General features: G+C 37.3%; 1 protein-coding gene across 5 annotated transcripts in view; it reads left to right on the plus strand.

The window, feature by feature from the left end:
• Window positions 1–27,096, plus strand: part of LOC149568370 (glycerol-3-phosphate acyltransferase 9-like) — a 175,030-nt gene extending 147,934 nt beyond the window's left edge. For 4 of the 5 annotated variants that reach the window (XR_016362551.1, XM_089821310.1, XM_089821311.1 and 1 more), the window contains 2 exons: window positions 26,521–26,580; window positions 26,737–27,096. Coding sequence is in view for 4 of the 5 variants with exons in the window: in XM_089821310.1 (XP_089677436.1) it covers window positions 26,521–26,569 (49 nt within the window). In the remaining variant the exon portion in view is untranslated. The remainder of the gene's footprint in view (window positions 1–26,520; window positions 26,581–26,736) is intronic. The other variant, XM_089821309.1, reaches the window with a different exon arrangement.
• Window positions 27,097–27,307: the final 211 nt, after the last annotated feature.

Here is a 27,307-nt window from a genome sequence, read left to right on the forward strand (position 1 = left end):
AAGGATTCTGATGTGTGAAATTTCATACTGTCTTGTGATCGATTTTTTGTAAGCAGAGGAGATGATATTTAGAGGTTGTTCATGTCTAGAGATCTTAGATATCTTTGTGGCAACAAGAATCAAGGACAAGTTATGTGTAGAAGTTAAGATTTCAATTAAGACGATTATGGTCTTGCAAATCCAAGTAGCTTAATAATAATAATTTTCAAGTAGCCCAGTCCAGTGAGAATTGGCGGCTCTTCAAGCTCAAGACACTCACCAATGCACATGTTTATTAACTTTGTAAGATTGCCACTCCATTCACTGCAACTTTTTTGAGCCAAAAACAAGCAAAATTTATCCATGTCCATAAGAAGGGGAACCTTGCTAAAGGTCATCAATCTAGGTGATAGCAGTTTTTTCTTTTTCTAGACATCTGGCTTTCCCATTCCCAAAGCAATGGAAATACCATTAGGATACCAAGGCAACCCCAGTGCAGTTGAGGGAGGGTCAGAATGCCAAGGCACCCTTTGGCATTCCATAATGGAGAGGTCTCCACAGAAAAATTCCCGAATTATGGGCATTTCCCATTTTTTGCCTTTTTGATGGGTGGAGCGGGAATGTTCTGTCCCCATCTTCAAGCTCCAAAAATTATAGACATATGGTTTCCGTAATTCATAATGCTGAAATGCACGGAATCAATTCCAGAAGTTACACATTTCAGCTCCAAAAATGTTCCCATTACTCAAGAAAGGCTGGAAACTTACAAGAAAGACTATCTATCTTAATATGTTGACATTAATAGCATAATAGTACAATAATTGCTAAAACTTTCTACCTAATTGCTACATGTGCTTTATCTTTGGAATTATTATATTATATGAAGATAAGTTCTAAGGGAATAGATTCAATATTTGAAAAGCCAATCTTCAAAACAATACCGAATGGCAATCCATTGTCTTACAGGGGTCTCTGCTGAGGCCACATTCAAAGCTTCCATGCTGTCGCATAGATATCCATGTTCAAGATCACAGCCTTGAAGATGTACATTCACCTTCCAGGCTTCATCCTTCTATGAATTTGATACATTCTATGTACCATCAAAGGCCTGCAAATCAGAAAAGTTGTGGAAAAACAACACCATTAGGCATTTATATTCCGTGGGGCTTAAATAACCCACCTCTTTGCTCTGATTTTCCATTTTGTTCTCTTTTTTCTTGGTCTCTTATGAAACTTTCACTATTTTCTGAAACTCGCACTTCTTATTAAGATGGATGAGCAGTGATATGAAGAAATGTAATTTGTGATGAAGGGGGGAAAATGAGGAAAATAAATGGGAATTCTTTAGATCCTCCCAATATTGGGCGTTAATATTTCTCACCTTTTTTAGAATTGGCAGTTGCAAACATTGCTTTGAAAACTTTGCCTGTGTAGTTAAGCTGGATAGATGGATGCTTGCCAACAGAGTATACGTTGTCTACACCGAATTTGTGGACACATAACTGCCATAAATTTAATTAGTCATGCTAGGTATCTAGACAAATCTTAATCTCTCTTCAAAATTTTAAAGGACCCTAAAGGGGAAAAGAGTGTTTGAGCTTCAATTTGAATCTGTGTAGATAAATAGTAAGAAAAATAGGCAGCATTCTGTGTACCCATCTCATTCCCAATTTGGTGCAATTTTATTCCTTAGATGCTCATATTTATTTACTTAAATTGTTACTAACCCTGAATGACCTAATTATATTGTTAAATGTTCTTTTAGGAAATAATAGTTTTTTACCTTTTAATTTTTTACTTTGGTCGTGAGTTTTTTCTAAACTTTTTGTGATTAGTTATTTTTAAATATACTATCATCAATCTATTGCCTCCAATTTTCTAACTTTGTATTGAAGAATGCATCTTATATATAATGGACAATTAAGAAAGGGTGGTTCATAATAACATAAATCATGACAGCATATACTACAACCCAAGACTAGCTGAGACAAACAGCAACATGAACAAGGAAAACGCATGAAACTCACTTTGCTGAATACATTCAAGTTAGCAAGACTTGTCGTTGATAACAAAACAATCATTATAGATATGCTTAGCGAGGCTTGAAGTTACAATATTTCCACTTTAATTTATCATCACTATTTGTAGTTGATAATAATCTCGTTTATTATTCATTTCTTCACCATAATGAATGTCTCTCTAATGCTCTAAACAAGTTCATAGCTCTGTGATTTCTATATCTTATCTTCTTTGACAGACATTTAAAAAACTACACAAAAGTTACTTAAAACTTCAACAGTAAACCACCTAGCATCACCACTTTAATGTCCAGTACTACAAGATCTGAATTCCCAAACATAAGATCAAGCATTTTCTCAAAGAGAAGTTGTGTTTCATGGAGAAACTACCCAAAATAGTTCCAAAAACACATCAATAACATTCTCCACACCTAAACAAGCATTTTCTCATCTAAATAGAGATCAAAATCAAAGTAAAATGAAACCCACATACCATTGAAGCTGATGCAGAAACGTTGTTAGTCATGATCATGATGATGGCGAAGATGAAGCAGCTTGCCGAAGATGAATTATAACTACACAACACCCAAATTAACAAACTCTTGCAATCTACCAAAATAATTGGTAATAAAACACAAGAAAGATGCTCAGGAAGAATGCAGTGATGCATATTTATATCATCCAAAATGTGGATAAGTAAGCAGATACAACGTGCTAGCCCTACCCAAGTCACACGCAACTCCATTCATTCCTCCACCTAGAAAAGCATTGTTTATTTATTATGCTTGACGTCCATTTTTCATCTTATTGTGCAACACTAAGAGAAACACTCAAAGATACAAAATTGAGACCTATACGATAGTAGAAACATATATATACACTCAAACCCACGAACCTGTTTTGAAAAAGAGTGTCGCCATGTAAGCACGCCGCCAGGCATAGAACAAGAATCTGGCAAATGAAGAAGAAATTGCAGCAGGAATGAATGGAATTTGATTTGTAGCACGAATTCGCTACGGGAAGAGGTAGTAGCAGCTACGTCCTGCAATGCTTTGAAGGTTGTTGCTACCTGATTCTAGGCTGGGAAAGGGTTTGCATCTTGGTCGAACTCAAGATAGATAGGCAGTTTTAAGCATTTCAGTGAACGAATCCCTAGCCAAGTGTCCATATTCACAATCCAAACATTTAAATTGTGCATCCTCCTAATCTTTAAATAGGACTTGAATAAGATTACTAACATATCCCAATGTTCAGTCCAAAAGAAAATCTTTAAATAGGACATACTAAACTTTTACCTATTACAATGATCGCACACAATGCCGAGTCCTCTCTTCTAGAACCCCCCTTGAAAATCTATGCCCTCATGCGAGTGAAATAAGGAGTTGAAGTGCCCTTGGATTGATGTATGCGGAACCATATCAAATCTCCGGACATACCATTAACTCGCACTTCTTGCGAATACTCTGGAACCCTCGACACCAAATGAAATGTGATATATTTTTCCCCCTTTTTTTTTTGTTTTATGTTGCGGTGTGTGTCACAATTGCGATGAAAATAATTGGTCGCAATTGCGACCAACACGGTCGTGTTATAAAAAAAAAACAAAAATTTGCTTTATAAATTGACCAACCAACCCATTTAAAATACTTAGTCGAAATTTTTGGTCGAAAATTAGGGTAAAATGCACTAGTGTACGAATTGTGGATGGGGATAAAACCCCCATGGGGTTTCTATATGAGGCCATGGGTAGGGCCAAAGAGGCCATTCAACACTTGTATAGTTCAAATGCGACCAAATGTAGACCCATATGGAACATCATTGATTGTAGATGGAACCGGCAACTCCACCAACATATTCATGCAGCTGCCTACAACTTGAACCTCGAGTTCTATTTCCCCAATGCTTTTAGAGTAGATGCAGAGGTTCAAATTGGCTTAGACACATGTATTCGAATATTGGTTGCTGATTTGAACCTCTGAGACCTTATACTTGATGAGTTGCAGAACTACAAGAGGGAAGAGGGGCCATTGCTTTCTTCTCTTGATTGCAAATGTAGGAGATACACCTTGCAGCCAGGTAATAAAGAACGTGCTTAGTTTTATTATATCATTTATTTCGCTCATGAAGTTTATTGGAAGTTTTAGCACATCATAAATGATTTTTTTGAATCCTTGTAGATTTGTGGTGGGAAGATTATGGTGCTACAATGCCTAATCTTCAACAACTTGCCATCTGAATTTTATCGCAGCCTTGTAGTGCTTCTGGCTGCGAGAGAAATTGGAGCACTTTTCAGAACATACACACAAATAAACGTAATAGGTTGACTCAAAAGCACTTGAATGACTTGGTTTATGTGAAGTACAACCTTCCATTGCACAAGAAGAAGGTGAAAGGGCAAGCTTCGTATGAAGCACTTGACTTGGATGACATTGATCCATATTCAACAGATTGGATTGCTCCTTCTAATGGTGAGGATGCGGATGTGGCAACACGTGAGGAGGAACATGAGCTTGGTCATCCATCAAAGGCTTCTGTCGAGCGTGAGGCACCTATTAGGGCACTTGTTGAGGATGTTGCCACAAATACTTCAACACCACCCACCCAACAACGATCTCTTCTGAGTTTTACTTGTAGATGCAATTTATGATTGCTACTTTTAGTTTTCATTGATACTAAAGCTTGAACTTAATATGTATTTAGAAGTTGTAGTTTCATAGAGTTTGACTTCTATATGTGTTGAACTTATTTATATTTAGAGTACTTGTTTTTTGTATATGACTCTAGCACTATGTTAATCTACTAAGTTTTAGTTGCTATGAATTGTTGTTTAACTCAAAACTTTGATTGATATATGGTGAAACCTGGATATCTCAAATCATTATATCAATATGCTTTACAAATTTGGTGTGTATGTATGCATTTTAAAAAATATTTCAAGAAATTGTATATTTTCAAATGTTCGATAAAAGTGTCGATTTATTGCCAAAATTTTCTCTGAGTTTTTGCCGATTCCAAGATTTTCAAAATTTTTGGGTCTACCAAGATATTGCCAATACCGCATTTTTAAACTATGGTTTTTTCACTTTGCCGATTCATATGCGAAACATAGGCGATTCATGATTTGAGTAGGCCTTGTCGATTTCAAGGTGTGGTTCTTTGGGATAAACACATGATTTGATATTACCTCAATGTAATATTAAGAATGGCATGATTATGGATATCTTTGATCAGAAGATATTCCTTACAATGATAGCATCTCTTGATATCAGGAGTCCTCAGAATATCAAGTCGTATTATATTCACCAAATACTCAAAATTTTCATAAGGTAAGAGTGCACACATATCACTCTATGATACTTACCTTAGGAATAATATAATCATGGTTTGTTTACAAATGCTAATCCACCATGATACACACACACACACACACACACACAATAAAACATATAGATATTTATTAGATGATATCTATCTCTTAGTTGATATTGATTTACAAGATATAATCTATCATGACCTGCTTAGACATCAACCATATGATATACATCATGATAAAAGGTTAGACTATAGTAAGATCGTCACCTTCCTATAGTAACCACAACGTCATTTAGTAACTCATCTCATATGACATCCACCATGCCTCAGCGCAGAGGGTGGATCCACTATACCTACTTGTAGAGGGTGGAACAAAGTCCTCCCAGCTTGAAAATTGCTTGTGCTTAAGTAATTGTAGACTTGAATGCTCCAGAATTTGCTTGCCTTCCAGGTGGCATCTTTGACCTGAAGATCCTTCTCGCACACAAGAAACTCCTTGATGGTGTGATCTAAGCCTCTTCTACACGATGTCTATAATCTTGACTGACTCCAAAGTTGTTTCACTTTTTGTCGATTAGAGACAATTCTTCTAACACCATGACACGTTATCCTACAACCTCTTCAGAGACGACACATGAAAGACATTGTGGATCTGACTCTCGCTAGGAAGCTCCGATTCATAGGCAACTTCGCCTACTCTCCAAAATACTAGAAATGCCCACACGTCTTCAGGCAAGAATGTCCATATGGTTGAAGCCAGAGGTATACTAGATCACCAACCTCAACTTCACTTAGTCTGGTGTTAGTCAACATACATTTATTTTCGGTTCTGAGCCCTTTGTATGTTATCCTTGAGAGAGATCAAGATATCCAAACTCTCTTGTAGCCAGTCTTTGGCCCTCAGTGCACGGCTGTCACTCAATGCTAGATCTAAGAATTATGATGGTTCATAATTGTACAATGCTTTGAAGGGTGCCATCCCTATCGACATGTGATAGGTGGTGGTTTAATAATGCTCACCCAAATGTAGCCAACAAGCCCATGCCTTTTGCTATGTTAAAACATACTTCTTGAGATATAACTCCAGCCATTTGTTCCTGTTCTTGTTCATTCATTTGTGCTCGGTGTCAACATCATCCAAAACGTATTGAGGAAATTGTTGATAATGATTAAATTTATCTCAAATTAGAGTAATGGATATCTTTTCTATATTTCAATTAGAGATTTAGAATGTCAACTATGGATGTGATATAAATTTCTATGTTACTAAACACCTAAGATTTGCAACTCTATATTTTTTTTTGGTAATACCCAATCTTCTCTAGATAAGACATTTATTGATTCCGATCTCTTTCTAGGCAGATCGGTTTACATATACATATTTCTTTGAACAAATATGTCCATGAACGGACAAGTCTAGACACAGTGGAGACATCCCTTCAGGATATATCACTTAATATGCACTGATTCAATACTAGTCATGGTTTAGAACAATCATCATGCTCATGAGATCATCGTTCAGGGAGGACATAATTGGACTTTATTTGATTTGATCCCCGCATCTCATGATTATGAAGAACATGAAATGATTACTATAATTCACTAGTAATCTGCCAAAACAGATTTGATAATATACTTGGGTCTTGATAGTATGTAAATGATATAGATTATCATTAGAATATCTGATAATATACTTTAGCACTCCCTCTAAGCTAGGGAAGATAAGGATCTAACCAAGTATATATACATATTACAATAGGCTCATCTATCGTGAAAAGAGATATCACCTAACTTGTGAGATCTGAGGTTATAATATGCTCAAGAATATCGAGTCACATGACATTCTTATCTATATCTATATCTATATATACATACATGAGATGTGATGTCAATGCACTTACCATAACATGTATATATATATGTGTGTGTGATGTCTACCACAACAAATCATGGTATCTCACAAAGAACTAATCTGCAAGTGACATCAAGTTCCATGATATCTATCAAAATGTTCAAGAGATACTATCTATCATGACATGTCCACGAATATCAAATCACATGATATTTATCATGCTAGAGAACTAATCATTGTAAAGTTATCACCTTGCAAAGTTAGATACAAGTGTATATTGTCTGAAAGATCATCATCTTTCAATAATGTGCACATATGACAAACATTTTATACGGAGTCACCACAAAATCTATCACGTGGTGTTGTTATGGTGTCACACACATGAGATCCACCATGAACCATACCAAAGGGTGGATCCATCACAACTACTCCCAGAGGGTGGAACAAGGGTTCTACATTAAGCTTCTCTCTTACAAAGAAGAATTCATTGATGCTAAGACTCCCTCTCAACAACGGCACAAACTTTACTTTGGTATGAGACTTGGTGAGAATATCAGCCATTCGTTCTTTTAGTGATAATTTACCTTGTCTAGAAACCATCTCCATGGTTTACTCCCTCAGAGTCACTAAGATCAAAAGTCCACTTTGCAGATCTAGCAACTCTCTATGTTACAAAGGCATACCTTGATTTGTAGTAGCATGAGTGAAACATTAGGCTCCCTCTTCATGTAGAAGGATACTCATAATCTCAATCATCAAAGATATTCGCTTCAAGAGCCTTACTTTATCTAGCATGATTTATTAGTTTAATGATCACAGCATTGTTCACACTTGAGCAACTTCTGTACAAGAAAGTACTCGTGTGATTACATCAAACATTTATGCTGAAGTGGCTCCCTTCTAAATCTCCAAGTTCATGCATCAACCTTTGGACTTCTAAGTTTACATCTGACAGATGTGCTAGACTCCCTTTTGTTATAGAAGGATACTCATAATTCTGATCATAGAAGATATCTTGATCAAATAGCCTCTAGCATGAACATCACTGATGTTCATGCTAGATCAAAACTTCTTTGGAGCTACTGACATAAGATTGAGTCCTTCACATTATTTGGTAGCATGCCTAATGTACTACTCTTCCTTTCCTGCAAAAACATCGCCAAAGACGAAGAAAAAGATCAAGGAAAATAGCTCTTATAATGCGTATAGAAATACAATAATAAATGGAGGATGATTTAATAGCATTATCAAAACTCTGCAAGTTAAAAACTGATTTTCATCAACTTTTCTTAGAGTTCATGCTTATCTATCTTGCATCAGCTCCCCTTAGCAAATAGATGCATTGACATATTTGATTAACCACAATGGTGACCTCTGCCCAAAGATGCTGATTTGACAACACTGGCATGAAACTCGTAGAGATTACACCAAACCGGATTTTTCTATGATAAATATAAATGTCAATATGATTCAGTGGTGGTATTCTTATTAATCACTATCTTCAATGATTTGGCTCCTATTTATAATACCTTGTTGGCAAAAGTTTCCCAAAGAACTCCACTTTAGAAATTGTGGAAGTTTCCTAGAAGAACTCAACACTTAAACTTTCCAACATACTCTTTTAGAAATATCACTAAATGTCATTATTATAATAACATAATATTATAATAAGGCACCTCTAATAATTATCTAATAAATAAGAGATCATGCAATTATTAACTTCATCTACTGCAGGTGACGATCAACTACCAGAGCCACCCACTGCACTGCTAAAAATAACAACTACAAAAAATAGACTTGCTAAGAATAGTAAGTCCACAATCGGGACCCCCAAATCACCCTGTCAGCTCACGAGGGTTGCTATGATGAGCTAACTCCACCAACTGCACAGATTTGCCAAAAACGGGGACATTACAACAGAACATAAGAAATTCTAAAACATGGTGAAACCCAATTTGCAGAGAACCCATAAAATATGGAACTCAAGTTTGATCTATCACAGAAAGTTTTGAATGCCTGATGTGAGCAGAAGAAACACTTGATATACAAGATTACTGGTAACTAAGAACATTTCAATTCAGCATGTTGCATTGAGTATCCAACAGATGTTTGGAAGGTGCAATAAGGAACATCTATTGTCACACTCCTTCATAATTCCATGAGTTATAGTTCAGCTATTTAAAATTTCCAGTTGAATCTGAATTGTAGGTCAAAATGTCAGACGTAGGATTCTGGATGCCGCACGAATCGTTCCTTTCTCGAGTAGCGAGGTAAGTCAAGAAGGAAAGGCATCAGATCAGGAAGTTCACAAAACTATTGTGTGCCTTCTTCCCCTTCTTCTTACTTTCGGTTTCCCTCCATGCTTCCAAGTCAATATAACATTCTTACTTCACTTGCCCTTTGTACTTCCATTATGTGGTTGGATCTTTCGTACAATGTGTTAGAGTAATATTTTGTTTTCTTACTACTTAAATCATATTGATTTAATTAGTTGAGTTATTACTCTTTAGTGCTTAAGCTTTCTCTTAGGTGCATTAATAATTAATTCTTTTATTAATTATTAATGTGAAACTTAGCTTTTTTAGGCTTTAGGGTTTCCTTCACCTTTAAGGTTGAACTCTTGTAATTATTGTTTTTACATCTTGGAATAACTTTTTCTCTCACTTTGCTGAGATTTCCAAGCTTTGCTTTTTCCTCTTTGGTTTCCTTCCAGCAATAGGTTATTTTGCATGCAGGTGTTCTTGGCGAACTGTGAAGTTGGTTTTCTCAACTTCTACATGGTATCAGAGCCTCCCTGCTGCTGCCTGGTTTGGAGATCTTGAACTTGTGATTCGAAGACGAAAAACCTAGCATTTCATGGTTGTTTTTCTTCAATTTGGAGGAGGCACTTTTTTTTGGTGCACTCTGAGCAAATACGGATGCCACCATTGCGCTCAGAAGGCCCAGTCCAGTCAAAATCCATATAAAACTTGCATTTTTTTGGCCATAGTGACCCTTGGGATAAAAAATTTCTCTATCCTAGGCCATACGACATGCATATCGAGAAAAAAGCCTCGAAAAATGCATCATTTTAAGGTTTTTTGGGTGTTGGCAATGTGCAGGCAACGCGCCACCAACGCACCACTATAACCCGGCCCACGCTCCGCCCCCACCGGTGTGCCACTGCCCAGCCGCACTCACCACTGCTGTCGCCGTAGCGCCACTCAGCTGCCACCTCCGCCTGCAGTGCCACCCAGTTACTACTCACCAGCCGTTGACAGGTGACATCAGCAATCCAAGAGTTGGCATCATTTTTGCCGGCGAGAATTCCAATTTTCCGGCGACTGGAAATTTTTCCGACGGACAATCATTTGGCGGTCATACGGCCATCAAATTTTTTCCAATTTGTGTTTGTCTAGAGAGCTTATTGTTTGGAGGTGTAGATGGTTTTTTGGCCGTATCTTTTGCATACAGTGTCCGTTTTCGAAAAACGAAATATTGTTAGAAAGCTATTTCCGAGCCGGAGATGATGTTGGTTCTGTTTTATGATTCAGTCGTTTGAGCTCTTGTTTTTGGTGTTGAAGTAGAGGCTTCAATTTGCTACATCTCTGCATCTGGCGTCTAGGTTTTCTTCTAGTTTTTCTTGTGCTTTCCTTAGTTGTTTCTTTGGCATACGAGGGATAGATTTATACATTGTGGTGGGGTGCATTTTTCTTTCTATAATTTAATTCAGAAACAACTCTTCTATTTCTGTCTTCTCTCAATGTCGGACCCCTTTGTGGCCCGACTGACGCCACACAACTACCACACTTGGAAAGCACACATGACTCGACTTCTTATGTCATGTGGCTTATGGTCATGTCTGGATGAAAATCAATTTGTCCTGCAACGCCCCTTTGAGGTTCTTCAGCACATAAACAAAATGTATGAAGCCATGGGCTTGATTGCACTGAACATCTCCGATAGTCTCATGTTTCACCTAGATGGTTTGACCACTCCTTGGGCTATTTGGAGTAAGTTTTCCAACTTGTTTGCATAGTGAATGAGTTTCGGGCACTACAGCTTGATGCAGAGTTGACTACTTTGACTCCTACCAGCTTTCCCACCATGGAGGACTTCTTGATGAAGTTCAAATCTCTGCGTTCAGTTTTCCAAGGATATGGGAGGACCAAGACAGAGAATGAGTATCTTTTTGTTACTCTTAAAGTTGAGAGGACAGTACAAATCTTTTATTTCACTTTCCACTCCACTATGGATGCTTTGGGCAATAGACATGTCATGCCTTCTTTTGAGACATTCTATGATCGGTTGACACGGGAATAGGCAATGATCCAACAAATGGATGCTTCTGGCTCTTCCAACCAAGCATTGGAAAGCCAAATTGAAGAAAGATTCACAGAAAATTGATTCAAAACCTCCAGCTAACCCTTCCAAGGGTAAATCTTCTTTGAAGTCTTCCTCCAAGACTAAGAAGAAATCAGTTGAGACCTGTAGTTTTTGTGGAAAAAATGGACATCCCGTTTCTAGATGGTGGAAACATTTGGAGGCTTTAGAGGAAGCCATGCAGGAGCATCACATTTTTGCTCCTCAATCTTCATCCCCCCTACAGGGAAAGGTCACGCTCTTACTACACGAGTAATGACTTCTAGGCCCACCTGGATTCTTAATTCTGGTGCCTCTCACCATATGACTCACACTTAGCAGTTGGTCACCTCACTTGCTCCTTGTGCTACTTCACATGTTGTTTTGGGAACTCATCACATCTTTTAGTCTTGGGTTCTGGTTCTGTTGCATTAGCTGGGCGTTCTCTTTAGGATGTTCTTTTTGTCCTTGACATCTCGACGAACCTATTGTCAATTTATCAGATTTGCCACTCTGGCTCTAGTAAAATAGTTGAGTTCTCACCACATGATGTGGTTATTTAGGACTTACATGATTCTGATTTGATAGTGGCTACTGGGAGTGTTGACTCTGCATCTCGCCTATATAGATTTGATGGATTTGAGTCTTCTGATGGCACAAGTTCCTGTCTTGTAGTATATCTAGATTTAGTGAGCAGACTTTGGCATGAGCGTTTGGGCCATGTCAATTAGAGATATCTTCAGCAGATGAGCACACAGGCACTTGTTCTTGGGCTTCCCCAGATTTCTTGCACTAATGGTGTTTGTTAGGGTTGTGCTCTTGGCAAACAACATAGGGATCCTTTTCCTCATAGTTGATGACTTCTCCAGGTGCACATGGGTGTACTTTTTGAAGTACAAGTTTGATGTCTTTGATTCATTTCGAGTCTTCAAGACATTTGTGGAGAAGCAATTGGGTCTTTCTATTTGGCAGATATGCACAGATAATGGGGGGGAGTATGTGAACCAAGCTTTCAGGGATTTTTGCTCTGAACATGGTCTTTAGCATTAGTTTTCAGTGCCCTACACCGCTCAGTAGAATGGTGTGGCAAAGAGAAAGAACAGAACACTTTGGGAGATGGCTAATTGTATGATACAGTCCAGGTCCATGGATTCGTTTTTTTGGGCAGAGGTAGTCAATTGTGCCAACTATATCTAGAATTGGATGCCTCACAAGGTAGTTCGACATATGACTCTTGAGCAGGCTTGGTCTCATGTCAAGCCTGATGTATCTTCATTCCGAGTTTTTGGTAGTGAAGCATGGGCATTTGTACCCGATGCTCAGAGGAGAGCAATGGAGCAGAAGAGCCAACACCTCATTTTTGTTGGCTACTATGAGGATGTTTAGGCATACGGGTTGTTTGATCCCGAGTCTAGAGAGGTCCTATTTTGATGGGATGTCCAGTTTGATGAATGCCTTCCTGTAGTAGGTACCCTACTTCCAGAGTCTACTTCACTTACCACTACTCCCTCATCCTTTCCAGTCTCTTTTCCGGATGATGAGGATGATGATCTTGGTGATCCCCATTTACCTCCACCACAGGATCCTCCACAGATGCCTAAATGGGCTTGTGTTACAGTTGAGGCTGCAGGATCTCTACCTAGTGACCCTTCCACTTCCCGTCGCACCCGGTCTCATATTGCGGGTTTTAGTCTTCTAAGTCATGCTATTTGCGGTGATCCTCAGACATTTGCAGCAGTGACAGGACATATTGTGTGGGACACTACCATGGAGGAGGAGTATTCATCTTTGATGAAGAATCATACTTGGGATCTTTGTTCTCTTCTTAAGGGAAGAAAGTTAGTGTGATGCAAATGGTTATATCATACTAAGTTTGCTATTGATGGTTCTATTGATAAGTATAAGGCATGTCTTGTTGCGAAGGGTTTTTCATAGGTTGAGGGTATTGATTACACTGAGGCATTTGCCCTTGCCACCAAGATGAACTCTATTTGCCTTGTCTTATCCCTCGCAACTTCTCAGGGATGGCCTATTTTTCAGATGGATGTGAAGAGTGCATTCTTGCACGATGATCTTACTGAGGAGATTTACATGAAGCAGCCTCAGGTATTTGTACAGGATTCCTCCTTGGTTTGTAGACTTCGACACTCATTGTATGGTCTCATACAGGTCCCTCGGGCTTGATATGAGAAGATGGATTCCTTTCTACTTTCTATAGGCTTCACACGCTGCCATTCCGATCCTACAGTAGACATTAAACATCTTGAGGATGAGGTTTTGATCCTTGTGCTATATGTTGATGATCTTCTCCTCACAGGTAGCTCATCCTCTATGATACAGGATGTTTAGCGCGCATTGATGGAATAGTTTGAGATGACTAATCTTGGTCTATTACACTACTTTCTTGGTCTATAGATTGTTCAGTCCTCTGCTGGGATCTTTGTTTACCAGCAGAAGTATGCTCTTAACATGCTTCGATGCTTTGACATGCTTGATTGCAAGCTTGCTCCCACACCTTTTCAGTTGGGTGTTACCTTGTCTACCTCTTGCACTTCGCCTTCAGTGGATCCTACATTGTATCGACAGTTGGTTGGCAGTTTGTTGTACCTGACACATACTCGTCCTAATCTCTCCTTTATAGTTGGTCTTGTCTCTTGGTTTTCACATGAGCCTCATGAGAGTCATTGGCAAGTTGCCAAGCGTATTTTGAGATACATTCAGGGCACACTTATGTATCGCATTCATTACACATCAGGGACTCCTCACATTGTTGGCTTCACTAACTCAGATTGGGCTGGTGATGTTGATGATCGAAAGTCTACTTCTGGCTTTGTCTTTTGTCTTGGCTTTGGTCTTATCACATGGTCGTGCAAGAAGCAGAATGCTCGCGCATTTTCATCTATAGAGGCTGAGTATAGAGCAACAGTGCATGCTAGTCAGGAGATTTCATGTCTTCGATAGTTGATGACTGAGTTTGGTTTTCCTCCTAATCGTCCTACTGTTCTGTGGTGTGATAATCAAAGTGCTATTCACATTTTCCGCAACTTGGTGGAGCATCAACGCACTAAACACATTGAGCTTCATATGCATTTTATCTGTCAGCAGATTCAGGATTGTGTTCTCTCTTTGGAGTATATTCCCACTGATGCGTAGGTTGCTGACATTTTTACCAAACCTTTTGCATTGCCACACTATCTTCAATTGCGTTCTATGCTTGGGGTTACAGAAGTTGTCCTTGGGGGGTCTTGTTGAGGCCTTAATGTTTTTTCAACATCTTTGTTCTATCTCTTCTTGGAGTAGGGTTTTTCCCATTGGGTTTTCTTTATTTCTCTGGTTTATAGAGATTTCCTTGTTTTGGGTACTTGATCAAGCCTTGTTGCCAGGATCCATTTACTGCTTTCATAGTTGTGCTAGGTTAGCTTAACCCTGCGCTTAGCTTAAGGGGGGGGTGTTAGAGTAATATTTTGTTTTCTTACTACTTAAATCATATTGATTTAATTAGTTAAGTTATTACTCTTTAGTGCTTAAGCTTTCTCTTGGGTGCATTACTAATTAACTCTTTTATATATTATTAATGTGCAACCTAGCTTTTTTAAGCTTTAGGGTTTCGTTCACTTTTAAGGTTGAACTCTTGTAATTATTGTTTTTACATCTTGGAATACTTTTTTCTCTCACTCCGCTGAGATTTCCAAGCTTTTCTTTTTCCTCTTTGGTTTCCTTCTAGCAACAAGTTATTTTGCATGCAGGTGTTTTTGGCAAACTGTGAAGTTGGTTTTCTCAACTTGTACACAATGTACCCGTACCGTATCTAAGTCATCATGTCCTACTTTTAATATTCTGATTTATACTAGATTGCAAATGTTGTTCCACTGTTCAATTATGAGATATGACAATCCATTGGAAATCTTCTACGAATCTTACACTTTGTCTTGACTATGCATATGCAAACCCAACTTTGTTTCTGACCCAATCTCCACTATTTCATGCAATATTTGTTCATTGGATCTATATATTTGATGGGATGTAAAGTCCTTTGCACAAGACAGTAGCATGATTCTTCCATAAACGATGACAATCCAGTTAGACCCATAAATTTTTTGTTTATAGTATATATTTCTTTTTATCAAATTATTGACCTTTTTATAAACAGGCTTGATAGTCGCCTGCTTTGATACCATCTTGATAATGATTAAATTTATCCCAGATTAGAGTAATGGATATCTTTTCTATATTTCAATTAGAAATAATGCCAACTGTGGATTTGATACAAATTTCTATGTTACTAAACACCCAATATTCGCAAGTCTAGATTTATTTTTGATAATACCCAATCTGCTCTAGATAAGACATTAATTGATTTCGATGTCTTTCTATGCAGATCGGTTTATATATATATTTCTTTAAACAGACAGTCCATGAATGGACAAGTCTCCACACGGTGGAGACGTGTCCTTGAATTGACAAGTCATTAGTAATCTTCCAGAATAGATTCGATAATATACTTGGGTTTTGATTCTATGTAAATGTTATAGATCATCATTAGAATGTCTGACCATTGCTATTATACTTTAACAAAAGCGACTATCTCTATCATGTGCTATGTTTTATGGAAGTCCATGCAAGTGGAAAACCTCACAAAAAAACAACTCGCCCACTTGAGCTGCCTAGTAATTGGTGATGGCGAAGCAATGGGCATACTTGGTCATGTGATCAACTCCAACAAAGATGCAATCATTTCTTTCCACTTTGGGAAGCCTAGTGATGAAATCCATTGAGATGCTATCCCACTTCTAGTCAGGGATTGGTGATGGCTGAAGCAGCCCCATAGGTAATGTGTGCTTGAATTTTTTCTAATAGCCAGTGGAATATTCCAACAGATACTGTAGGATGTCATTCTTGAGGCCCTTCCATGAAAACCATTCCTGAATTTGTCTCTAGGTCTTCAGGTATCCTGACTATCTGGCCAAAGTTGAGTTTTGCATATCTTTTTAAATTTTTTCCTTCATCTTAGACTCAGGTACCAAATAGATGATGATGTAGTCAATCACCTTGTACCTTCCATCCTCTACTTGACCATCCATCAGTTGACATGCAAATGTGTTCTTAGAGTATTCAACTAGTAAGTGTACCTTCAAATTCGTTAAAATCTGAGACAAGTACGTAAGGGAGGCCTTCTTGACTTGGCATTAGCCACTATATTCTTTTTACTCTTCACATAATGTCAAAATCAAATGCTTGGATTTTTTTGATCCACTTCTTTTTTGTTCTTTCAAATCCCTCTACTCCAAGAAATATCTCAAGCACTTGTGGTCTGTCCGCACAACAAACCTTACTCTGAGAAGGTAGAAACTTTGTCAATGCATGCATGATGGTGAACATCTCTTTGTTGTAGATGGGCTACAATTGCTCCGCTCCCAAGAGCTTACGACTCTCGAACGCAATAGGGTAATGGTTCTACAATAACATCGCCCCAATGCCTTCTCTCGATGCATTGTACTCCATGATGAAGGGCCGAGTGAAGTTAGGTAGTGCAAAAATTGAACAAGAACTCATGACTTCCTTCAACTTGTCGAAGGTGTGTTGCACTTGCTCATTCCAATGGAAAGATCCCTTCTTCACCAGGAATGTTAGTGGGGCACTGAGCTATGAGAATCCCTTCACAAACCTTCTGTAAGAACTGCACAATACAAAGAATCCACATAGATTTGAGAGTCCTAGGAGGTGGCCAATCTAAGATGGCTTTAATTTTCTCCTAATGTACTTGAACCCTCGAGCACTAGTGATGTATCCCAAATACAATATCTTCGTCGTTCCAAACTCACATTTGGACCATTTGGAAAATGATGATTGTAACTCCACGATTCCTACAACTTCCTCCAAATATCTCAAATGTACCTCCCACATGTTGTTGTAGATGAGTATGTCATCAAAGAACACCAACAAATTTTTTTGCAGCTGCTTGTTAAAGATGTGGTTCATGTAGGCCTAGAAGGTGGTTTGAGCATTAGTAAATACAAATGACGTGACCAAGCACTTATAGTGTTTGTAATGGTAACACAATGTTGTCTTCTCTAGGTCTTGTTCCCTCATGTGAATCTGATGGTAGTAGTTGGACGAAGATCCATTTTGGAAAAATAGATCACGTAGTGTAACTCATCTACATCTCATCAATTCTGGGGACTGGATACCTATTTTTGATGGTTTTCTTGTTTAATGCACAATAGTCCACACTCATCTAGAGGGACCCATCCTCCTTTGGTAGCACCACCAAGGACACAGAGCGGCTAGAATTGGGTCCCATCCATCCTTTGTCGAGGAGCTCCTAAGTCGTCTCGTCTATCTCATCCTTGAATTGCTTAGGATGGTAGTAGGGTGTGGTGATGATAGCTTGGCTCCTTCCTCGAGCTCTATGGTGTGCTCAAAGCCATGGTGTGAAGGTATGCCAAGTGCGATGTCAGTGAAGATCATGTTGTGCTTATCTAACACAATTTGTAGCTTATCATTTTGGTAGAAATTTTTCTGTCCCTGTATAGATTCTATGTAGACCAAGCAGTGTACTGCCCAGACTACATCATGTTTGAAGATTGCCTCCATTTGTTGTGCCAAAATTTCCTTTAGGCCATCATTTGACATTCCCCTCAGAATTACCTTTTTGTCATACACTTTGAAGGAGAACTTCATCCTTTTGAAACTTTTAGTGTACTCATCAAGAGTTTCCATCCACTGAATGCCCAGTATGAACTCCATGTCATCCAAATCTACTACAAAGAAGTCATTTGGTGTTGTGTGGTTCCCCATGGTAATGCTTAGTTGCTAAACTAGACATGACAAGAGGTTTCCTCCTACGACCTTGACTTTGAACCCTTTGTGTGGTTTTGTATGCAAACCCCTTCAGTTAACACGTGGTGAGTTGATGAAATTGAGTGTGGCCCCATTGTCATGTGTGAACACGATGAATTGTTCATGGAGAGTACCTCGTATCTAAAACATCGTGCACCTCAGAGTATCAACAAGTGTAGCACTAATACGCCCTTGCCGTTCTAGCGTGGTAATCCTCTCTGTGAAATTTATGATAACCTCTTTGGAAGCCTATTGATCTTCTCCTTTTCCTCATGTTCTTCCTCGACATCAAACATTACCTCAATCTAATGAATTTTTCCTTTGCCCAAGCATCAAGTGACCTAGTTGCCATGGCCCCTTACAGATAAAAGAAAGATTTCTACTTATGAGCTCCTACGTAGTGGCCTCATCCAATAATGGCTTCTTTGGCTAGGGTTTGTTAACTTTCTCCTTCAGAGTGAGGGTGACTTGGCGTGTGAGTAACTTCTGGAGGAAGAGGAGGATGTTAGCATGTCACGTGCCTTCTTAATTGCTTTGGTGAGTGTAACGGGGTTGAATCCTTCACCCAACCTTTTAGAGGTTCCATCAACCCATCCATGAACAACACAATCAATCACTTCTTTGAGAGATCTTTTACTAGCATAGACAAGTTGTAGAATTCTATAATGCAACTGTCAACTATTTTGGATTGCTTTAGTTGCATCAACTCTTTGAAATTAAGTTTTGGATCCTTTGTGTCAAAGTGGTTGAATAGCCTTTCCACGAACTTGGCGTATGAAGTCACTTATTGTGGTTGAGAGGGACCATTCCATGATGCCTCCATTCGTGAGTGATTCCTTCCAAGTGAAGTGTTGCAAATTTGATGGCCTCATCTTTAGGCATCAGGTTGAGCTAGAAGTATCTTCTTTTTGTACCTAAGCTTGTGTTGACATTGCTCCAGTCCCATTAAAGGATGAAAGATTAATCTTGGCAACCTCCCATTTGATATCATCATTGTAGTAGTGTTAACCTTTTCCACCTAAGTATTTCATGTGGAGCTCAACATAATCCCTAAAGGATATATCTTGTTCAAAATTCACATTCCTCCAGTTGTGATTCAACTGCTCTTGCATCTCTTGGAAAGTGGGCTCTTGTCCTACATGAGGTGCTTTTTTTCTTTGGGGAAAAGTCAACATCAGTGGTTGAGAGTGTGAGCGTTGGGGGTTTGACCTCCCAAACACTAAACTATTGCTCTATCCATTGGGATCTCCATTTGTTCTTCCCAATGAAAATTGTATCAAAGTATCTTCAATGAGCTCTTGTCATTGTTCTCCTCTAACCATAGTTGTGTTGAGCTGAGCTTGACTTCTGATTAGTGTAACACATGGATTTTCATAACAAAATAAAGGAGAACTAATATCTGGTTTCACATAGGAATGAAAGAGTTTTCCTCAACTAACTATCGAAACAAAATATCTTGAATCCTTTTCATGAGACATTAACTGGTATAACTGACATAACGATTAATTGAAATAATGATTAATTGAAATAACTGTAATAACGATCAACTGAAATAACTATAATAATGATCAATTGAAATAATGATTAACTATCTTTCCTTGCATACAAGTAAATGCATAACATGAAATAGAAAGAGGAACATACAAGAAGTAACTAGTGAGCCTTTAGTTAGTTGTGCAAGCCTCGACTTCCGATAAGAGGAGAAGTATTGACTTAAGCTTAACCTCCCAATTGCGGACCATATTCATCCCCACACAATCTTTTGAAAAGAAAGGCCCTCCTTACCCCGGAATTGGGCTTGGGGTACTACTAGTCCAATCAATTGAGCATTTCCAATGTGGGCCTGCCTGAATAACTGGCACTACCAACATCATGTGATCTTAAGTTGGCAAACATACCTTTATCGACCTTGGCCAAGGTTTTTGGATGGGTTTAATTACCTGATCACCACCACTCGACTTGACAACAGGGGAAAAGAATAAACATGAACATGCATAAGCTATTAAATGATTTCTCTTTTAAAAATATTTATGTGTTTGTTATGTCACATCTGATTTTGCTTCCATGTTACTTGTAGATTTCTTTCTCACCTCTTCCATGGCCATTCAGCCGGGTGAGTCCCAAGTGTTTAATTCTCAGAGTTTAACCAACTCATTCTGCTCATTCCACAGTTGGTGTAATAATGTTTCATATTTCAATACATCACAGCTTATATCACTTGAGAAAAATAAACTTAAGGCTTGCAAAAGAATATCATTCGATTCTGCTATATAGCAATAAAATAAAGATGTAAAATCAGCAAAATAGAGATGTAAAATATATCATGATCAATTTTCTTGACTTGGTTTGAAAAGTTTAGACTCTCTAAGGAACTATTCAATAACAGATAACAATGATGATGTAGGACATCCTAAGGAAGGAATCCTTATTACTGTAAATACATGCACAGTAATATAGAAAAGAATACAATGTTTCAATCAGAAATGGTATGCCAACCACATAACCTGATTATTTTTTGAGAAGGATGAGCCTTTGCTGGACGCTATCAACTAGTTCTTGCTTGTGAGATATCCTGAGCACAATCTCGGAGTGAATAACAATCTCGACTTCCAGCAGAGGTAAAGAGAGGGAAAAATGTGGCCAAAAGTTCAGAAAAATAAAATCGTGAAGGATACAATTTGAAAAAAATACATATATTTGGTTTCCCACTGCTTCCAAATATTTAAAGAGGTATTCGATAAACTTCATGGCTTCCAAGAAGCCGTAACTCATAAAGAATGACTTGGCTTCTTGAACGCCAATATAATATGCCAAGTGTGCATTTCGGTTTCTAGCAAGAAATTGAATAAATATGGAAAAGATTTGAAGGTTATAAATCAGGGATAATTTACAATATATTTATCTACTTGCACGTAGATGTATTTATGAGATGGCATCATATTATATATTTTATCCAAGGTCATATCTATTATTATGTATATTTAAATACATGCTTTATTTGGAAGATTATTTTATCTTCTTGTACATGTATTTAAATGTACGTATTAGATAGAATCTTGTATAAGAATAATATTATGGTGTCACCTTTATTTCCATATCTATGTGCACGTACATAAATATGCATTATAATGATGTGATGGAAAAGTCAATCAAAAGCCATTTGAGGTATGCATTATCTTTAATTAAAAATCACTAATATTTTAAATGTTTATTTAATAGCTCATGCGTGTCCATTGATTGTATTCTGATATTCAAGTCACTAAGTCCTTACCAAGATAGTTAAAGGTCATACGTGTCGACCCAATAATTGGACTAAGTTAGTACCCCATTCCGTTGATTCCGTTAAGCAATGCTTCTCCCCTTCGTCTTCTCCTGCAATAACCCGTGCAACATTTTCCACGATAATAACAAGTTCCATGATAAATCCAAAATAACATTTTAATGTAGATTTTAGCAAGGAATTTAATTATTAACCATAATTTCAAAACCAAACTTCCGCTAACATCATCATATGACAAATAATGGATAACGACCATCATCAATAAATAGTTAGACAAACTTTTTCATAGATTACAACGACAATATTTAACTACCTCTTTCACATGACTATGAAGAAAATCCATTTAATTCAGCAGCTATAATAAATTTAAATTAGGTCAAAATTTGGGATGTAACAATTAGTTCCCTCAACAATGCCATGACTTTAGTGGTAGGGTCCTGAGGTTCCCCCATTCTCTTGGTGGAACAATATCTGCTTTTGTTGTATGCTTTGAGTGCCTTATGAATCCAAGACTTGACAGGTTGACAGAATCACCAGCTTTGATACTCCTTTAATGTACCAAGTCACTCATGTTGGCTTCACTGCTATGTGGTACAGCTCTAGTACTTCACATACGATGCTCAATGAGGTGTCATTTTTTATGTTGCCAATGTATTGATACTGTCATACGATGCCATGTCTGAACTTTTTCTCTTTCGCCGTACTATACAACAAATGTGTCTTATGATAGTCAACAAACGAAGGTGTACAATGTCTAATAACCGCATGGTACATTTGGTGGTGACTATGAATGGTCAAAATGAGCTGATGACATAAAATGGGTGTAAGCTGTATGATGGGACCTCTGAGGAAAGAAAGACAGCCATATGATATTAAGTGTTGGTCATATGATAAGGAGTCCAAGTCATACGACAAGGAGTGCAGTCTGGACCTGGGTATGTGTAATGCTATATGGATCGATGAGTTCTATTTTTATAGGGTGATTCTAACAATAACAATGTGTTGTATGCTAAATCACAAATTGACACCAAAAGAGTAGTCGAAATACCAGCAATGCAGAGATAAAATTCAGATTTAAATAACGATAGTATTCCAGATTACAAGATCACAGATTGAGAGCGAAGTAGAATACGGTCAAGAGTCCCTCTCTCCGAAACTGCAAATAAACAAATAGGGAGGATCTTTCACCTTTGAAATGGTAAACAAAAACTATAACTGGAATTCGCAATACAAATAAAACATTTCAAATTGTATACCTACAACATCCTACAAGTTGGTATTAGATATTCCGTTGGAGAAACTCCCTAGGGTTTTGAAAAATGCTGATGGCCAACACCCACAAACAAATTTTAAAAAAAAAATGGGCCTAAGAGATAGTTAAATTACCCATCGGGGCAAAATATACAAATATTATAATATTAATTTATTTAATGATACTAAGTATATCACTTAGGGTTGACCGCCAAAATATCACCTCATCATTAAGCAGTCAAGCATAACTCTTATGAGTACATATTCTTCTTCCGAAGTTCCGCAAACTTCCACATGTCAATATTTTCTACCGCATTTTTCTCCAATAGCTTAAGCTCATAAACTTTTTATTCATATCATTGTGTTGTAGCACAAGTTGCTTTGGCAGGGGTAGAAATTTTTAATATAGCCCGCCCTAAGCCAAAGCAAATAAAACTAGTTTCTGAAGGAAGTTTTGGCACCGAAGCTAGGTTCGGCAGAATCATGTTGTATCCATTTCTTTCTTTTCCACATCCTCTTCATTTTACTTCTTAATTCTTCTATCTCAGTTTTATTCAGAGTCTGATTCCTTCTTGTTGATGTATCTTGGTTCAAATTTCTGCTTATGCAACATTTGGCAATGTCTCTCCTGATTACAATTAAAAAATTTGATGTTTCTCTGTCCTTAACTCCTTGTCACCATTCTAGATTCGCACTGATCAGCTTTATGACCAAATCCATTCCACATTTGACAATATCCATAAAAGGGTTTGTTTCTTCCATTAACTTGACTTCTGCAATTATTAGCCTTATGACCAAATATTTTGTATGTAAAGCACCAAACCTTCTGATCTATCTTTCTTCTACATTCTACAGCCTTGTGTTCGAACTAATGACAAGAAAAAAGGAATAGCTATTAAATGATGGGTACCTTTGAGTATTAGGTTGTCTGATCAGAGGTTTTATCATTGAGATCTTCTAATTTCAGAGCTGCTTTCTTTTGGTTATCTCATCCGTATTTTGCTTTGTTTCAGTATCCTCCATTTTGCCTTTGGCTTCCATCTTTTGATCTCAACTTTCATTTACATCAAAGCCTAATCCTCCTTTATCTTTTGGTGTCATTTGTGCAGCCATTATTTCATCATGTTTCAAAGAACTCATTGATTTTACTTTCCGATTGCAAGATTGCTATTTCTTGCCCCATCTTTGCACATTCCTCAATTTTGTGTTTGATTAATTGGTTTTCTTGCTTGCTTCAACCTGCATTTTCAGATCGACAAAGGTTTCATTTTCTTGCCTTAATTCTTTTTTGACTTCTTGATTTCTCCTTTAGTTTTTTGGCACATTCATTGACTAACTAGATGTTTTCCTTCAGATCCTTGTTCTCAACGTCTTCTAGTGCAATCTGCAATTCTCCATCAAAGTGACTTTCTTTCATGGTATCCTCAGATGCCATATGTTCAACCTTAAGCTATCAAGCTAAACCAAGGGACCAAGCTCTGATACTAATTGTTGAACAACCAAAATACTGAGAGGCAGTTGGGGGTGGGGGGGAGGTGGAGGGGGATTAATCAAATTAACTGAGATGTAAACAACATAAGCACAAATCAACACAAGATTTTTATTGTGCAAACCCAAGTGGGAAAACCATGGTGGGGGTTTAACTCTCAATATTATATAACTAGTCATAAAATGTTACTAGTGCTCACCGCACAACTCATTACCTATTAAATAGAGGCTTACTGCCCAGAGAAGAATAGGTAAGCAAAATAAACTGTTACAATTCTATCTGCCATGACAAATCAGTTCCTTTGAAGCCAAGAATGCAAAACTTATGCACTTCATCTGTTCTTCAATAGTTTGCATCTTTTCCTACTATATATCACTTCTTATTCCATTATTATCTCTCTTTTCACACTATCCTTACCTCAAACGAGACATATCAAACATATTTATATGAAGTCCGATAGAATTTCAAGCTGCCCAATACACTTTGTCAAGTAGTCAGCTAAGATAGATCCTTAGTGTACCACATGCTTGCTTCCATAAGTTACCAATAACACAACGAATTCTAGTACCAATTTGATATTAAATGTTTGATCCATTCCATAACTTTGGCCCAAAAATATAGCACTAAAAATGTTCATGCGAAGCAATGTGGACATGTTGAAAATGGAGAAAATATACAGTTAAGATGAACCAAGATTCCTATTAACTGTAAATATCATTAACATGGAATGGAAATGTAGTATTTACTTTTAAATTTTTTAGATCATTTCTTTGTATTCAAAGACAGAATGAACTCACTTGAAACCAAGAACATACATGTGCAAAGTAGCCCATTAGTCCTTCCCTCTTCTCTGGCTGCGAGTTATAATCTTATGTGGGATTGTGGTTTGTGATTGCTTACTCTTTAATGTATTGATTAAGTTCTCTTTTGAAGGTTAAGGAGATGAATGCCTAAAGGCACTGACCCTTGAGACAATAAATGCCAGTCTCTTTTCCGTGTGAAAGCTCCTTTTAGAAGATATTAAAAACTCCTTTTAGAGATATTAAGTCTAGATTTGCAGGCTAGCCTGAATACATAATTCATCGTTAGCAATTATTACATTAATACCAAATGATTTCAACATGCCTAATATGCCTTTTTAGATTCCACAAAATTTCATGCAAGATTTGAAAACATTTAAATCAAAATATAATCATTTAATGTCCTGATATGCAATGAAGTTACATGTCAAAATAAAGAAAGAATTAGATGAGGAACCTCTAGTAAATTAATTAGTTTCATCATATGATGCATATTTGGTCATATTTAATAATTGCCAGCATTTGATGCTAACATTGGCAATACAAGAACAATATGTTCATCATTTTATGTTCCAATAGCTTGCATATTGAACCCATAAACATACCAGTAAAGTATAATAAGATCCCATCGTTGAGTCAATCAGATTGACTAGGAAGTCTTAGCAAAGCCATCTCTCAAATTCACATTAGTTTTGCTGGTTCAACTGAGCCATATGGATTAAGAATGCTTAATATGCGACTAGTTAATACATCATAGTTAAAGCGATGTAAGCCAATTAAACATATGCTCACAAAAGGTGTACTTAAATTTTTGTATGGGCTTCCAGATGGCTGTATTAATTCTTAGCCAAAATGGGCCACATATGATGTTAACCAGAATGTCCCAAGGACTGGTCAGGGTGATCTACAAACGGAACTATTAGCCCTTTTATTTCTGAGATTTCAATTTTAACCTTGTCTAAGATTTTATATTTAAATTTATAAGCTTCATACCACCAATTTATTTCATACACGAGCTTCCAGGTTGTTGTTTTAGTACCTAGCAAGATCATACTGTCTAGGACTTGAAGCCAGGGTCTTTCAAATACCTGTGTAGGTGCTTCATCAGAACTATCAGCCCCTAGTGTGTGCATGATTTAAGCTTAAAGCTTTGGTAAAGTTGAGACTTTAAATCATAAGTTTCTCTCAACCAGAATAATCTATTTTAAGCTTCCTGTAAATTTTCTGGCACCTATTTTATTTGCTGGTTGTAACCCTTTTTTACCATGCTGTTCATTATTGATGTGGCGTAATGTTCTATATTTAACACATTTAATTAATGGTCAAATATGACTAATCACAGTCGTTTATCTTTCCAGACAACAAAGTTTTGCAGAGGCAATGCTAAGGAGATTAGAAGAGAGATAGGCTCTTCCATGGTGAGTTTCTTTTTGCCAAACACGGATACCACATTTCAACTTGTTTTTCTTTTAAATGGAAGAGGCATATCCATTGCATGCTGTACACTTGAAAATGTTTTGTTCATTAGTTGTCATATCTTAAACAATTGATTTGATGCTTGCTTATAAATGTAGATGTGCTAATATTATTCATCAGAAAGAACAGAAGCAGGATTGTTGAAATTAAGCAAAATCAACAAGAATCATGCTCGCTGAAAAGAAAGTGAATGCACTGAGCTATATGAGCACATCCTACCTTTGTTTCTTAAATAGTAAGAAAGGGTGATGTCTCTTAAAGTGATGAGTTTGAATTGATATAATAGACTGTATTATACCTTGAGATGAAACGTCTGAACAATTCTTGTGTTGAAGTTGTTATATTAGCCCCTAGATTGCCTGGTGAGATCTCTTAGTCAAAATTTTGACTGGAATATATTATACAGAAAATGTGTACTCAAAACAGTGATGTATTATTATTTAATTTTGTTTTGTTCATATTTGTTTAGGCTTTATTTTGTTTGATACAATAATTTCCCATTATTTTCAAGGTTATTGAAGCCTCCATTACAAGTTTAAATGAGCCTGCAAGATACCAACACGATCCTTTTGTATACCAACAAGTAACAGCAATGTTCTTGTGGAAACGTTTATAGAATATGGAAATTACCAAATTCGAGTTTCACAATAGTTCTATGATTTTCAATGC

The sequence above is a fragment of the Cupressus sempervirens genome, chromosome 3 (genome assembly GCF_028749045.1).
Source record: "Cupressus sempervirens isolate cs-2001-9-10 chromosome 3, ASM2874904v1, whole genome shotgun sequence".
In the NCBI taxonomy this organism is placed as follows: Eukaryota; Viridiplantae; Streptophyta; class Pinopsida; order Cupressales; family Cupressaceae; genus Cupressus; species Cupressus sempervirens.